This window comes from Rhipicephalus sanguineus, chromosome 11, assembly GCF_013339695.2.
Source record: "Rhipicephalus sanguineus isolate Rsan-2018 chromosome 11, BIME_Rsan_1.4, whole genome shotgun sequence".
NCBI classification, from domain to species: domain Eukaryota; kingdom Metazoa; phylum Arthropoda; class Arachnida; order Ixodida; family Ixodidae; genus Rhipicephalus; species Rhipicephalus sanguineus.
In genome coordinates, this window is record NC_051186.1 from 82,067,111 (window position 1) to 82,083,373 (window position 16,263).

The window sequence follows — 16,263 nt, forward strand, 5'->3', positions numbered from 1 at the left end:
ATCACAAATTCGAGTTTATTCACTTGCGCACCTCGCTCGCGTGTCGTTTTGTTTTGTTTCGGTTTTTCCTGGCGGTTGTGGACGTTCTTCCACTTTTTCTTTTCAGCTACGTGAATCAGCCATCGCCCGCTTCGTTTCTCGGGCTCGACTCGTCACCGAAGTTTCCAGCACTAACGGACTTCATCCCGGGCCCTTAAATCTCACGGGTGAGTGCCGGAACGATCGCTTAATCCAGCCGCGCGCCCCCAATCTACCCAGAAAGGCGTGCCTCGTTGCCCTGAAACGTGACACAAGTCCCGTTAAAAGGATCTCGAAGAGGTGCCGCACCATGTCAACTCTTGTTTACCTTTCGTTTCGTTACGTGGCTCGATTTAGACTAGGGGTTCTTGACCGGCGTCTCGCGTGTAGGTTGAAGAAACCAGAAACTGCGGAGCCCTGAAGCCTGCTTTAATTCGGTTCGACGGGTTGTCGTAGTCAAGCGTGCGTCAGTTGTTGCTGCGTATCGGCCTAATTTGATCGACGGTCATCGCCTTTTAAACTGTCAAATCGCTCACCCGCGCGCCGCATCTCTCAATTCGCGTTATTCGACGTGCCGCGGGAACTTCCTATCTCATCGACGACGCTTTTACAGCTTCTAATTATAGCGGGCCGAAGTACCGGCATCTCCAAACCGCGCCGCCAACGTTTCCTCGATTGCGTGATTGCGGTGTATGCCTTAGTTAACGCTTGTGCGCTCTCCTGTCATCAGCGCTGGAAAGACTGCCAAATTTCGGGTTGTGCGCGTCTTACGACTTCGTCGTAAGCGTCAGATGTTGGCGTGTGGTACGTAACGCGGCGGCGTGACATTTTGACGTTCGTCGTATACACGCGAAACTGCCTTATAAGGCACCGTCGACGAGGCCACACCTACGTAATTGCTCGGCGTGACGCGGAGAGGAGCGGTCGCGTTGGCATCTCCGCACTAGCTACGCGATGGACAATTAAGCAAAATAACGTAACCGCAATGTCGCACTTAATTAAAGTTGCACCGTAAGTGTTGAGATTGTTGCATTATCGCTGGGGCGGAGTCGATGATCATTTTGACGAAACTAGCGCGTCGACAGACCATAAATCTGGAATGAGTTTTGCGTTTGGCAGCGTTGATAACGTTGAAGCGGTCAAAACCTGCCTGTTGTTTGTGATGTTCAGTGTGTTCCGGGTGTATGAGAGACTACATGCGAATAATGTGACTATAGGATAAATCAGATGCAAATACATAGATTTATATACACTGTTGACAACTCAATTTTTAGATTGAGATGCAATCGAGACATGATGTTGGTGTCGTAGCACCAACATCAGCTGACAACATTGATCAGCGCTGACGCCATTGAGCCAGAGGACCTGAAACTAAAACTTTCTCGTTTCGCTCAGCTCATGTCGGCGATTGGTTGCATTTGAGTGAAAGTTAATGCATAATAAGTAGGTAGCACGATTTTTCAACAAACACACAAAGGACGACAAACCACAAGTGCTGACTTCATCAGAAAGCTTATTGCATGAAGTGCATACATATAAAGGAACAACGAAACAATGCCTGGTGCCAGTCTCATCACTTAGCCATTTGTATTCTGCTCGTTAGAAGTCGCACTAACATACTAGCCAAATTAATTAGAAAGTTGATGATAGCCAAAGTGGCAGTAAGGTGGTAAGATGGTATTCTTCAGTCCATGGAAAAACGTCTTTGTTAGCTTAAAAAACTTGTACTTAATTGATCTCACTGGCATTTGTAATTTTTGGTACATAACTGCCAACACTAGCCAGTGCTAGTAGTACTCAAGTACATACAGTACTTAAATTTGGTCAGAAATTATCATCAACATCATACCCCATTACAGAAAACTTGTTGAATAGAGTATGTCAATGGAGTGAAGACTTTTAAGACGGGTCCTCGTGGTCAAGACATTGACGAATCATCTTTTTCGTCCTGATGAAAACAATTAATCTGCACTTCTTAAAATTTCATCTTTTTTTAAGGACATTCCGTCGTCTTGAAGGCGAAACGTCCTCAAGAAAATGAAATCATCTTCATTTTCGACAGGATGACTAGTCTTCTGACGAAGACCATTCCTCTTGTCAAAAAGTTGGCTCCACCAACGTTCTCTGAACCCCCCCCCCCCCCTTATGGGGAACCATGAGCACGCCTATGGACATAACATTATAGTGTCATACACTTTTAGGAGGCTTTGGTGACTAGCTCGGTACTCTTCTGCTATGGTCTTCGTAGTGGGCTCAAAAGACCGACCGTTTCAGTTCTTTTTTTGTGTGTGGTTTCCTTACTAACTTCTATTTCGCTTTGCTCAGGCACTCCGGGCAACGCACACAACGTTCACGATGTGCGAGAGAGGTGACGCTGCGCCAACCTTCGTCAAGCTGGTCGTCAGGACCGAAGGGAGCCCGTTGTACTCGGAGCGCAAGTTCCCCGTCACAAACACGATTCGCGAGATCAAACAGAAGCTGGAACTTCTCACAGGTGAGTTAACATTGCGTATGTCTTATTAGTGATCGCCCTGTTCTCATTCCCTTGCAGTGTGTCACCAAAGAAGCTAGCTCTTATTTTACAAGTATTTTTTATTTAAGTGCATGGCAGTGTAAATACCAAGCAGGTGGGCATGTAACAATGCATAGTGCAGTAAAAAACATGGAAAAAAACTAAAAAAAAGGATACACGAAAATTAAGACTCGCGAACGAACGTGTTTTTTTTTTTTGCCTCAGAATTATTTTTAAAAGAGATATTTCGCATTCAGTGCTGCCCTGTTCGTTCTCATAATTCCGTAGGATCGTACAATACGGTCCACATAAAATTTTTCAGCCCACTGCCACTATGCAATGACTGGTTGACCGAGAAAAGGTGTTAAAGGGCCCCTCACCAGGCCACATAGCAAATTTTAGTTAGACGCTGGAAGTTGTTGTGTGCCGAATGAAGAGCAGTATGCCGCAAGAATTTTTCAAATCGGTTCATTACGAGCTGAGAAAAACAATAATTTGTAGCGGCGCGAAACCATGATGCGAGGAGGCGAGTTTCAAACCCTTGCCACTCGCCGCGTGTAGCCTTAGCAAGCCAAATCCCTTCCCTGCCCTCTTCACTTGACACATACCGCATGAACACGTCATGCGCATGCATGGTCACGTGCGCATGACGTGCCCGAGCCAGCCCGAGCACGCGAGCGGCGTTGCACGGCCGCTATCTCTCTCTCTCTCTCTCTTTTTTTTTTACTGTAGCGGCCATGGGCATTTTGTCGGCGTTCTCTGTGGTTTACTGCCTGTTTCTGCGGGGTGGGCATGAAAGTTGAGACATTTGTACGGGTACGAGAGTGGCGGTATCATGAGCCAGTGCGGCATTAATTAATATCTGGGGTTTAACGTCCCAAAACCACCATATGATTATGAGAGACGCCGTAGTGGAGGGCTCCGGAAATTTCGACCACCTGGGGTTCTTTAACGTGCACCTAAATCAGTGCGGCATTAACGTTTACTTGGACGCGGTAGAATAAATGAGCATATTGAGTGCTCGAACGCGCCAGAACATTACTTTCGTTTCCAGGGCTGGCGTCTGCTCGATGTGCTAACCGCGGGGACACGAACGCATGGGAAAGGGAGGCACATTAGCCCCGCATCTCGCTGCAATTCACGAAAAAAAAAAATGAAAAAGACGCACACATTCCCATTGTGTGTCTCATTATTTCTCTCTAGTTTTATTAATCTATTCAAGCAACAAGTTACGCAAACAACATATGTCGTGGCAAATAATTATCGCAGTGTCACGTGCTACTGTTGGCGACGTCAGAGCACAGTCGTCTACGTAGAGGAGCGACGTCACAGCACTACCATATACGTAGGACCATTTTCTCATGTACGTCATCCCCTCATTCTCTAAAGCGCGCGCCCGCGAGAGGAAGGGCAAGCAGCGTTCACCTTGAAATTTGACCCATTTCCGCGGCGCGTAGCGTTGCCAATTTTGGCAGACGTGATCGTGAACGCCCAGTGTATGCATTGCGCTCGTTAGCTAAAAATTGTCAAACCTGGTGAGGGGCCCTTTAAGGGAAGTTTTGCTTGTGATCTCTGTGGTCGCTCATTCGCCATAAAAAACAGCCGATGGTATAAATGGATGGTAAAGAGTATTAAACGTTGTGTTAGTGAATTGCATTTTACTTCTACTGAACGTGCCGTAACCTAACCTACAATATTAAGGGGAGACGTGGCACTTCAAAACTTCTTTTTTAATTCTTGATCGATTTTGCTGCAACTAGCAGAGTTTAAGAATATTTGCATGCCGATTTCAAATATTCAATTCCTTTTTTTCTATGATAAGTAGTTTCCAGGATATCACAGACACCCACTTCTTTGTTTAAGGCCTAATTAGCTAATTAATTGCAACCTGCACACCAATGTACAATCCACAGAATACATTGAGAATGTTTGTAGTGTGTCGTAAAGTATAAATCATTGCTTTAGGCCATTTCCCAGCAGAGTTGTGAGCTGTTGCACCTGATTTAAAAAATGCCCTCATTAACCCTTTGCGGTCCGTTGTCGGGCAGCGCTCGACAACGCAACACGGCCGTAGCGGTCCGCTGTCGGGCACCGCCCGACAAGGATGTTCGTGATTTAAATTTCAATGTTTTCTCACTGTGAGTCGCGCACATTTTCTTGTATACATGAAGTGCCACCTCTTGAGGAATAAGTGAGCTTTGTTTGTTCAGGTTTACTTTTTTTTACACTAGAGTGCAGCACTATGTTCAGCATGGAGCCTAGAGCGTACCCACTCGCGTGCGTTTTGCTGAGAAGCATGGCCACGTTTTCAACGCATGCGCTTTACGGTGGTGCTTTTAGCGAAAGCGAGGATGACTTTAGTGAGGAAGAGAATTACGTGCCTCCACCAGACCGTGGTTACAGTGATTCGACAGAAGTGAGTGATGAAGACGACGAGGACGGCGATGGAGACACCACCTCTGTTGACCCAGGAGAATGCTTTGAGCGGTATCATACGCTGCCCAAATATCACAAAAGGAGTTGCCTGCAGAATGCCGGAGCAAAAATAAATATCCTGCGAGTTTTTCTTCCACAGTTTGTGCTTTCCTTCGCGGCGCCGGAAACTGGCAAAATAGTTTCGGACCAGTAGAGCCGGAAAGTGGGTAAAAGTATTGGACCGTAAAGGGTTAATACTCGAAACAAAACCTGGATTTAGAACATTTTCTCATGAAAGTACTATAACAAAATTTGCCTTACGACACATCACATCTGTTTATCTTACAAGCGAAAAAGAAATCATAATGATAACCCACGTAGAACAAAAGATATTGCTCCTCCATCACAGGAAGGACATAATAATTGTTTGCTGTTCGCCCTCAATATAAAGGGCAGGATGCACGGTTTTGTTTTTTTAAAAGTAAGATATGGATAGAAGACGACAGTATGCAGCAATAAAAACTTGTAACTAGGTGCACAATGATGTCAGGAAAGTGAAGAAATGGCAAGCGGAAACTAGATTTTTTAGTCGATTTTCGTTTTCTAAGTGCCACGTCCCCCCTTAAACAAAAAAAATTCAGCCAGTTCCATGCTGTGAAAACCATAGGACAGAGATGCTGCAAGCACGCAAGTGTATGTGAGGGTAGACTGACACAGCTAAGTCTCATTTCGAGCATTGTCTGATCGTCATTTTGTTTTATTGATTTCTTTATTCACTCCGGTTATGTGACCTGTGTGACTCCTACGACAGCGCAGGGTAGAAGACAGCTTCGGTCTACCTTGCGCCTTCTTTGAGCGGTCATGCCGAGTCAAGACATAGGGTGGTTCTGAGAGGCAGGTGCAGCTATCAATGCCTGTTTGTTTATGGAAGATACGGTGAAAGAATTTTAGTCTCAAATTTTTTTCTCGTGGTTAACGTTTCCCAGCCCAGCGAGGCTTTTATCTCAGTGACAATTTGGAAGAGGTTGTAATTATTGGAGACGAATTGCACAGCCTGATTTTGAAGTATTTCTATTATTGCGATAGCAGTTATATGGACAGTCTCGGCTGGTTTTTGCTGTCGCTGTCGCCACCGTCATGCATCGTATATGTATACGTGTATATATATATGTAAAAAAGCCACAAAGAAAAATAATTCAGAAATATTTTCCGACGCGCGGAATCGAACGGCCGACCTCTCGCTCTGAAACGCATGGTGTTAGACGGCTAAGCCACGGAGAGTACCGTCTTTCAGCATGCTAATGGCGAGCTATTAATATACACCATTTACTTTAGCATGCTTTCTTACTCACCAGCGAGATGGCGCGCGGGGTGCGCTTTAAACGTCGTCGCTCCGCTCCTGCGAACACCGATGCTATTCTCCCTACAGGGCATGGTCGCCTTCATGCGCTTATCTCAAGGAAAAAAAGTGGGGCGGGCGAGGGGTTGTGTGTCTTGTGCTTTCCCCGCGATGTCCACGCTGAAGTGACAGAGCGTACGAAAGTCACTTCGCTCGTTGCAGCAGCTGCGTTTGCGAAAGGAGCACGCTGTTCAAACAGAAATAAGTAACAGCTGCAACATTTCGTCGGGCTCGTCCTGTGTGTGCCTGTTCGTTTGTTTAGTGCGTCCTGCTTTGTTTCAGCAGTGCTCTTCAAGTATCGAGCTGTGATGCATGATAGTTCGCGCTCGTCCTGTGTGCACTCTTTTTGTGCGTCCTTTGGGCTTGAGCGACGTGCTGGTAATTTCGAGCTGCTTTCCGTTCTTCGAGTTACATTCCAATTTGTTGCTATTGCATTCATTGCTTCGCCGTTGCGGCGAAACCGACTTTTTATTTGTACCAAGTAGTCCTGATAAGGGTCCCAAATCACAGAAGCATAATCTAGGATAGATCTGACGTGTAAAAAATAGTGTTTCTTTAACATCTTTGGATGCTGATTTGAAATTTATACGAATTAAAAAGTTACTCAATGCACCACGAAAGAACATGAGGACTAGGAAGAGACACAAGAAAAACACAACCAATAAGGCATGCCTTATGTCAATTCAGGGCTAAGTTGTGTGCATACTTTTGCTTCCACTGTCTTCGGTTGTTGTCACACAGGTGTAATATTGACTTGTTTACCTACATAAGAGCTAACAATCTTTTGCAGCCAGGTTTGTAGAGATGCGGTGGGGTTATGTTGAGAAATCGCGAATACCAATTGTTACAAGTTAAGTTTCGATGTATCGTTTCATTCCATGAGGTTTTTGCAGTCATGGACAAGTAAAATACTAACAAGTTAGGGTTAACCAAAGTGAGTTATTTCATTCTTATTACCACAAGTATGTGTGATATCAACATGATTTTGGCTTGCATGCTTAGTTTGAGGCCTAAATTGCCTTTGTCATCCATATAAATTAGCGGTTCTAGGAAGTGCTTTTAAGTTAGCACTCGCAGTATCTCTTCTACTTTGTAACTTCTTGTTTGCATTTCATTTGTTCATTACTGTACTTACTAGCAAGGCTTAGACTGTATGCTGACAAGTCTGTCACCTTTTCTTTTTTTTTCCTTTGACAGGTGCATCTGCCAACTCAATGAGGCTGGAGCTGCGTGACTCTGACGATGAGAACATCATCAAGAACCTCACGGACGATGACAGTGCATGTCTGGATGCCTACCCCATCTGCGATGGCCTCGTGCTGCACGTTTCTGACCCGCTGTTGAATACCGACGAATTTAAGGACCTCTCAAAAGTGCAGAAGGTTGGTGCTGCATCACCTTTGCTTCTTCATCTCTTCACTCTCTTGAATGTGTACTCATTTCAGTTAATCGTGTGGTTGTGAAGTCAGTTGCTGCTCCAGAATAGTTAAAATGTTACATCATTTACATTTGGAGTAATCTTACACTGTACAATTCTTTGAAGGGGTTGCAACTTTTATTTCAGTTTTTGAATCTATGAGGTTTTGAACAACTCTCGTTCTTGGTGAAAAAAATAGCGTAAAGGAGATACTGCTGTGAGCAGCTCAGCCAAATCTTGCAGTCGTGTGCAGCAATGAGAGTTCACAAGCGGAGTGCAAAGTTGCCATTCCTCAAGCGCCCTCTCTTCATGCAGAGGCCCATAGGCTCCCCAAGCATCGCTTCGTGGCGCTGCTGCTCTTGACAGGCAGCGCCATCTCTGGCATAAAAATACAAACTGGGTGCAAGCAACGCACGTTTTCCCTTCTCTCCAATGCGCTGCCGCTCGCTTCCGTGCACATGCAGAGCTCTCGCGGTGCACTTGCGGCGCCTCACAATGTACCACTTGCAGTGCGGCTTCAAAAGGATCTTCTAGCTTGACTGGCACTTCCGAAAAGCGAACTTGATTAAAGGAGAAAGGCTCGTCAATCACGTTTACGGTGAAGAGCAGACGTTCGATGACGACACCCGACACAAAGCGAAATGCATTTCCCAAGTCGCGATTACACCGTGTAGGACGTATACCTCGAGGTAAGTCTCATTCGGTCATGTTAAAGATACGTAATGGTGAATATGCACTCCGAAATGAAGCCGTACACGCTATCGATGTTCTGCGGTGTGGACTACGAATCTCATGATTGTTGTTTTGATATGGCATGCTTACAGTAGCAGCTGTGTACTTTCGTGAACAAACGTTTGCGGCATGCGAAAAAAAAGAAATTATGCGGCCATGGCACTGTTTCCTGAGAAGGTTAGAGTCAAGTCCTTCGTGCCGCTGGAGAATCACCCGCCGATTAAGACGCAAGGCAGCTAGGTGAGCTTTAACCACTGTGAAGCAAGATTAACTGCTTGCCTTGTTTTTTTCGGCTTTCGCGTCATGCTTGCACTCTCTTTTTATGAGGATATCGACTTGACAGGCGTATAAAACTTGCTGCACGAACGTGGCTAGAAAATCTCACAAAGTCTGAAGGTCGTTACTTCAAGGTTGCAATTGCAAAGCATGTATTAATGCAAGTTATATTTAGCGGCTTAAATATATATCACCCTAATAAAGTGACAAAAACAAAGCAAACCTGCAGAACGATGTCAAAGCTTGCTGAAAATGCACAGATGTCCGTTCTGGCTTGATAAAGCAGCCTTCCCGACGTGTAAATTGCAGGCGTCGAACTTCTGCCAATGTGCCGAGTTCAGTTGAATTCAACCAACTGCGCAATGCTAACGGTATAACGCGAGTGTGAATGTTCAACAACGACGGGTAGGTCTCACGAACACGGGGAATCTACAACCGTAACTGGACTTTCACAATGCGAGAAGACAGCGAGTAGTCATTACTGTAGTCACTGCGTGCATGCGCCGCGTTACGTACCGATTCAGGTAGTCGAAACGAATGAAAGCGATGAACTCAGACAGCCAAAATAGAAGGCGAGACAGCGCTGTCAGCTATCCACGCTTGCCTCCTTTATTTCTCGTGCGACACGCCCGGGAACCAATAGTTTCACACGTGAATCGCGTGCCTTGGTTTTGTCTGCACTGTTGTGGCAGGCCACGACGCCGCAGTACTTCGGACCTAGCTTGCGCTTTCGCGGGGTCACTCCTGCCAACGTGGAAATGCAGTTTCGCACAGCAAGCCTCTCGCTTCAGCGTGCCAAGCTGTCGGCACAGCGCCCCAGTTCCCCGCACCGACTGAGCAGCACGCGCACGCACGTGTTCCCGCTGCCGACATACGGGTTGAGTTGGCTGCGCTTGCACCAAGTTGCACCAGAGCTTCTCTCCAGAGCCGCAGCGTGGCGCTGTTGTCGCGCTGCATACTTCAGCTTGGGTTTCCTATACTCGCACTTTTCGGAGGGCTTTCATACAGCGGCTTTTTCTTCACACAACAGATTGCTGCTATTGGTCGGTAGCTGGAATAAACCAAGAGCGGCGTTTGGAGCAGCTGCACTTCTTGCCATGGGGTGCCACCACGTTCTGGGCGCCATGCTCTATAGTCTTTTCAAGTTACAGTAATAGTACCTCGTTAACTCGAAATAGTAAAAACAAGAAAAAATTTCGAGATAAGCAAAGTTGTGCAGTTTCAATTGAGAAGTCCAGTTCTATCTAAAAACGTTATCACTAATGATCAGTTTCTTAACAGGACTGCATAACTGGCTCTTTGTAAAGGTTTTAAAGAAGGATAATTACATACCAGAGCTATCAACCAGCCGTGTTTTTCGGCACTGCCTTTTTATTTAGTGCAGAAAGACCGAGTAAGGCGGTCTGCTTCGCAGTAACGCTTGCACCTAGCAAAGCTTTCTCAAGTTGCTTAACACATCGTATGTGCCGATCGTCCCTGCCACTGCACTCAACTTTATTTTGCGTCAAGCAAGGCATGTTTCTTGTTTTGGCTGATGTTGTCACCCCTTGAGTAGCTGCATTGACACTGCCACGATCACTGTGTGATGCCACGTTGTTTTGCTTGAGAAAATGGTCAAACCAGCCGATGTTGCAGGTGAGATCGGTGTAGCCCACCGCTAAGTCCGGAGAATTGGTCTTCTCTGTCAGTGTTGTTGTGACTAGAAGGCTGGCTCCTCTCGCACGATGCAGCCTCACAGTCAGTGCCGTTTTGACGTCCGGGAACTTTGAGCCTCGAATCCGCTTTGAGGGGGCTACCTTTCTTTGCAGCATCAGTGACTTGCTTTGCTTTGGCGGTGTTATCCTCATCACACCGCACGGCCGACAAAAAAATCTGCGCGACGTGCCTTGTGTAAATACAACAATATTGAAATCGCATCTCTGATGGTAAACAAAAACAAAGTGTACGAACCGTGCTATTTTGCAGGGCCTGCCTCTGTGCACGTCTGTAGTGTCACATGACGTGACACAGGGTTGCTTGACAAAGTTGTTATGCCGCTTGGTTTCGACTTCGCATTCGGGAACAGTGTCTGCTTTGTCATAAGCGCGGCAGCATCGCGCAAACCTTGTGAAACGGTTCGGCGGCGAGGTTTTCGTTCCATTCTCAGTCACGATTACACTCAAACCTCGATATAATGAACTCGTATATAACGAAGTATCGATTATAACGAAGTAAATGAATAGTCTTGTCATAGATACATTGTTACAAATAACCATTTATAACGAATTTTTGGATATAACGAAGTTATTTTTGTGGCAGATGTGACTTTGTTATAATGAGGTTTGAGTGTAAATACATTGCACCTAAGAGAAATCGTATGGTACTGCGGAAAATTTCGACTTAGCTGATTTTTCGAGATATGCAAGTTCAAGTAATGAGGCATTACTGTATAAAAAACTATGAGCATCTTTGTCATGACTCGACTAACTTGTACAATATGTTTAAGGGACTAGGCATGTACGAATGTCACTTTTTTGGTTCGAAGTGAAATGGAAGCAACTTTGAATAGTAGCAAGATTTGAATAACAGTAGGGTGCAAGTTATAACCGGTAAAATACGTTACATTTCCAGATTTACTATACTTAGCACATATAAGCCTGTATCAGAAGCCTTTAAAGTTAAAAAACATATGGCAGTTCCACTACTGTCAAACCTGAGGAGGTGCGTAGCACGGGCATCAAGTGATTCCCGTTCGTACAGTTCCCACTGCCCCTTTTATCAATGCGTCAATGACGCCAACGTTTGATGTAAGCATGTAGGGTTTCCCTGGCACGAGTAGAATCTTATTAGGGAGATTAGTAAACTCTGTGTGCGACATGGGCGCTACTTTTTGCTGCGCTTTATTGACTTTCTGCTTGTTACAGCAGTTGAGATACGCATCGTCTGCAGCGAGTTCCGTCAGGTTGTTTCTCCCATCAAATGTAGCAATGCAGCGCCGGTGAAGCCTAAGGGGAGGGGCATTCACTGGCTCGGTAAGGCAGTGGCGACCTCTCTTGCGCGATCCCAGAGTCAACCGCGGGTTTCCGGAATGTTTCTAGCGATTTTTAGTGAATTAATGCAATTACTTCTTGGTTATTTCTGTAATTATATTATTTTAGACCTTGTTCGTTCATTTTAACCCAGTTGTGAGCATTGCTAGCCTTGTTATGGCCTGTATTGAGCACTTTACTGTGAGCGTGATCACGCCAGGGGCGTAGCCAAGGGGGGGGTTGGGGGGGTTCAAACCCCCCCCGAAATTTTTCAGTTTTGCTTGGGTATATAGGCACGCACTCATACAAACGCACGCACGAACATACATAAAGTATGGTTGAACCCCCCCCCCCGAAAAAAATTTCTGGCTACGCCCCTGGATCACGCCACATGAGATGCATGGATGGACGACAAGCCGGGCCCCTAAAGTGCTCTGCGCTTAAAAACAATTAATTCAGGTGAAGGTAATATGTACGGGGTAGTCAAAATCTTCCAGGCCACGCTGCCATAGGAATACATGGCATAATGGCCACCGCTGTACATTTAACCTTGAAGTGTGGCTTTGCATTAATGCGGATTTCTGCTGTATAGTAGATGGTTTCATGGCATACCATTCCCCCACGCTGCAGTGAAACCACCTTTGCAGGGGGCTTACAAGCGGTCAAATAAACTTCTATTCGTTCATTTCAAATACTTCGAAATTTCAAATGATTCAAATTCGTATTTAAGTGAATTCAAATACTGTGAATTCACTCGTTAGAATCGTTAGCATATTTGAAGCGCTCGAATATTCACCCATGCCTATCGTTTTCTCTTGCTGTCTTCTTCGCCCACAGGTGCAGCTGTCCGAGGAGGCCTACAACCGACGCAACGACACGGCACGAGCGTTCCTGCAGAAGCACGGGCTTGGTCGTTACAACGAGGACGCGCAGGAGATGGCCCGCAGGTTGGAGGAAGAGAAGGCGCGCAAGCAGAAGGAAATACTGAAGGTGATTGATTTTTCCCTCGATTGATTGAAAGTTATGGGCTCTTCTCGCAAAAGAAATTGGGTGTGCATTCGACTTGTACGTGGTTTAAGCCCGTAAAATGTGGGTGCTTCATCAATTTGGGGATGTTAGAAGTGAGGTAAAGTGAGTCAGTGCTGTATCTTGTCTTTTTTTTTTCTGCCTTTTGCTTTGGTTGAACTCTTTCACTGATCTCATCAAGGTTCTGTTAAGCTCTGCGACACAGCATCCTCATTTAGAGACATGACTTACTTTTGCCATTTCCGTGCACTGTTGGCTAGGAAGAGACATAGAACACTGAGCTAATGGTAATTTAATTAAGCATTTTTGTTGCCTAAAGTTTCATTATATCACTTCTGAGGAATTACCGTATTTACTCGATTCTACTGCGCCCTCGATTGTAACGCGCACCCGTTTTCCGCGACCAAAAAAAAAAGTAATACATCGATTGTAACGCGCACCCATTTTTCGTGAGAGAAAAGAACAAAAAAAGTCCGTAGGAGTCAAACTTCGCACATTCGGAAGAACAAGTATTTGGGTTTTAAAGAACAAAAGTTTCAAAAAAGTAAAACACAAAGTCAGAAAGCGGGCCTTACCGCTAAAACTGTCACCACTACGGCGGCGATACGAGTCGCGTAATGGATCAGTCCTCGTCGCTGTCGGACAACTCCTTGTCGCTGTCAACGCTCCTCGATTTCGGGAAACCGGCCCTGCTTTGGTCCACTGGAACCTTTTCGTGAAGCTTTGCTGTAAAAAATCTGCTTCTGTTTGCGCCAGTCTCGCACGCACGTTTCGGGAACTCCGAACTATATCCGAACGACCGCGATGCGGCCCGATTTCCGTCCGTCTCTCTGCACATGTAATAACTATTCTTTTAAATGCGGCATCGTGGTACACTCGTCGAGTATTTGGAGTCAGCACTTCCATGCCGTCGATGCGAACGCAGAACGGGATGACAATCTCCTCAGCACAGTGCACACGTACGAACTGAAAAAATGGCAGAAATCGTAGGAGGCGGCCATTTTGAAATGTCGATGGCAATACGATAACCGAATTTTTTTTTTTTCGGTACTCGATTCTAACGCGCATGCGATTTTTGGACTCGTTTTTCCGGAAAAAAGGTGCGCGTTAGATTCGAGTAAATACGGTAAGTGCTCTAAAATACACTAATTTATTTTAACCCTTCCACTCGCTTTGAATTTGATCTCCAGAACCTTGGCATAAAATTATGTCAAGCACTTATAGACAGTCGATCATAATGCGTGTCTCAAATGGCTAACAAACGTAGACTATATCAACCTTTGATATTTTCATGGGGTCGTGACGTCGACGAAGGCAGCAGTTGGCGTGTCCAAGATCAAACTCTTTATTTTGGCCGAACTTGTGGCTGGGAAATGGAAAGTCAAGCTACAGCAATGCACATGGTACATTCATAGCGGCGAACAGAGCGTTGGACGTCAATAAACTGACCTGAAGCAAGGCGCGTCGGCATTTATACATGCGGCATCGAACATTCGAGCCTTATCGCTGGTGGCTGCGTTAGATCGAGAATAATCTCAACTGTTCGCGTTTTCGCGCTCAAGCCTATAAGAAAATTCTAAGATAATCTGGAAGGTTCCCATACATTTGGGCGTGGCATGCGCAAGGCAGCGGCTACGCGTGCAACGGACTAGTTACATAAAAATAATAAAAGAAGCGCGTGTGGCAATATGAAGACTGAATCAAATGAAACAATATTGTATTCGTGATTAGAATGTTTCAGATATTTGTGTATCCGTTGTAACAGAGTACGAGATGCTTCGGCTAATCATTGATTGTCTTTGCATCCAATCTTTATCTTTGTTTCGGGAACGCTTTCCTCTCTGCACAGGTCATTCACGTCGGGAACCGCTGCGAAGTGGTCGGCATCCCCGGTCAGCCGAGGCGGCGCGGGACCGTTGCCTACGTCGGCGAGGTCGACTTCAAGCCGGGTGTCTGGGTCGGCGTCCGGTACGACCTTCCGCTGGGCAAGAACGACGGCAGCGTAGCGGGAAAGCGGTACTTTGAGTGCCCCCCCAACTACGGCGGCTTCGTGCGCCCCGCCGATCTCGTCCTCGGAAACTTCCTGCCCGAGGGCGATTGCACCGACGGCGGCGAAATAGACCTCGATGAAGAACTGTAGTGAAAGATGCATAGTTTCTTTCGCGCACAGCGCTTTGCGCTTGTAGTTCGTTTTACACCACTTTGTAAAATTTTTTTTTGTTCTTTTTCGAAATGGGATTTTTTTTCCATTTTTGCTCACTCCATAGCGCATAGTGTGTGTTGTCAGGTTTCGAAGGGGGCAAGAAACTCGCGAGGGGGAGTAACCACCGACGTTTACGAAGGATTATTCGGTTTAAGTGAGGGTATGGCTGATGTGCTAATGTAGAATAGATGGAAAAACGTGACCAGCTTGTTTTATACGAAGTGAATCTCCTGTGAAAGGTCATGTTTTGAAAAAGATCGAAGTACGGGACTAGTGAGCTTTGCAGAAGTTTGTTTTTAGAACCAGTGGCCATTCACACACACAAAAAAAACAAAGAATGGAGACTTAGGGAAGCTGGCAGACCTTTGAGCTCAGTGTTGTAAGAATGAAGGTTTTCTTCATAAGAATAGTTAACGTTAGCATTACGCTAGTTGTCGGCAAACGCAGAAAAATTGACACTTTATAGGCAGGGTGTCGCATTGTTCCGACTGTAAATGCGATGCTCTTACGTGGCAAGCTGTGGTTTCAAGACTGCTGTAGTCTACCCCAAAACTGATTTACAGTACTCGGAATAGCCCACTCGAATGGACTGACTCTTTACATGCTGGCGCGATTGCTGGTAGCTGGAATCGTTTAGCCGCTGTAACAACTGCTGCACTTGCACTCGTTAAGTTTTCATTTTGAAGCACATCTTGTTTGCAACTGCACTTATTTAAAAATCAGTGTTCTTGATGAAATTGAAGTGATGATTTGCTCACTGTAGCACGCTGCACTACTTGAGGGTCGCGTTTACTAGCTTGTCGTCATTGCTTGCGTGCGTGGCTGGCGTGTTACAAAGCGCTAAGATAAGATATATTGTAGGGCTTCATACAGATGCTACTACAAATAAAGCAGCCCGGGGCTGTGGTTGTTCTACTAGCGTGCCGGTAATGGGAGTTGCGCAAATTGGATTGAATTGGTTGCATGTTAGGTATAATGACTTACACACGTGTGATTAGGCAGTGAATACTCACTTTTTGATTGGAAAACCGAGCGTTAGCGGAAAGGATTATAAACGGAAGCGCACGGCTATGCACAGGCGACATTTTTTATCTACGTGGTGCCGTGTTCTCTTGCAGGTTGCAGAAATAGTCTTTTGTAACCTCAAACTACTATTATGCTCGTTTTATTAATATTTGTTTCCCATTAATGAGCTAGTACCGGAGCGCACCTTTCAGAATAATGACGACTGTCAGACAGCATTCAAGCAATGAAAGC

General features: G+C 45.7%; 1 protein-coding gene across 1 annotated transcript; it reads left to right on the forward strand.

Annotated features, from left to right (window-relative positions):
* The first annotated feature begins 45 nt into the window (after positions 1 to 45).
* On the forward strand, positions 46 to 15,324 carry LOC119373428 (tubulin-folding cofactor B). Its single transcript, XM_037643454.2, has 5 exons — positions 46 to 206; positions 2,344 to 2,512; positions 7,542 to 7,726; positions 12,615 to 12,767; positions 14,653 to 15,324. The coding sequence occupies exons 2-5, from the start codon at positions 2,374 to 2,376 to the stop codon at positions 14,941 to 14,943; spliced, it is 768 nt and encodes a 255-aa protein (XP_037499382.1). The 5' UTR covers positions 46 to 206; positions 2,344 to 2,373; the 3' UTR covers positions 14,944 to 15,324.
* The last annotated feature ends 939 nt before the right edge of the window (positions 15,325 to 16,263 follow it).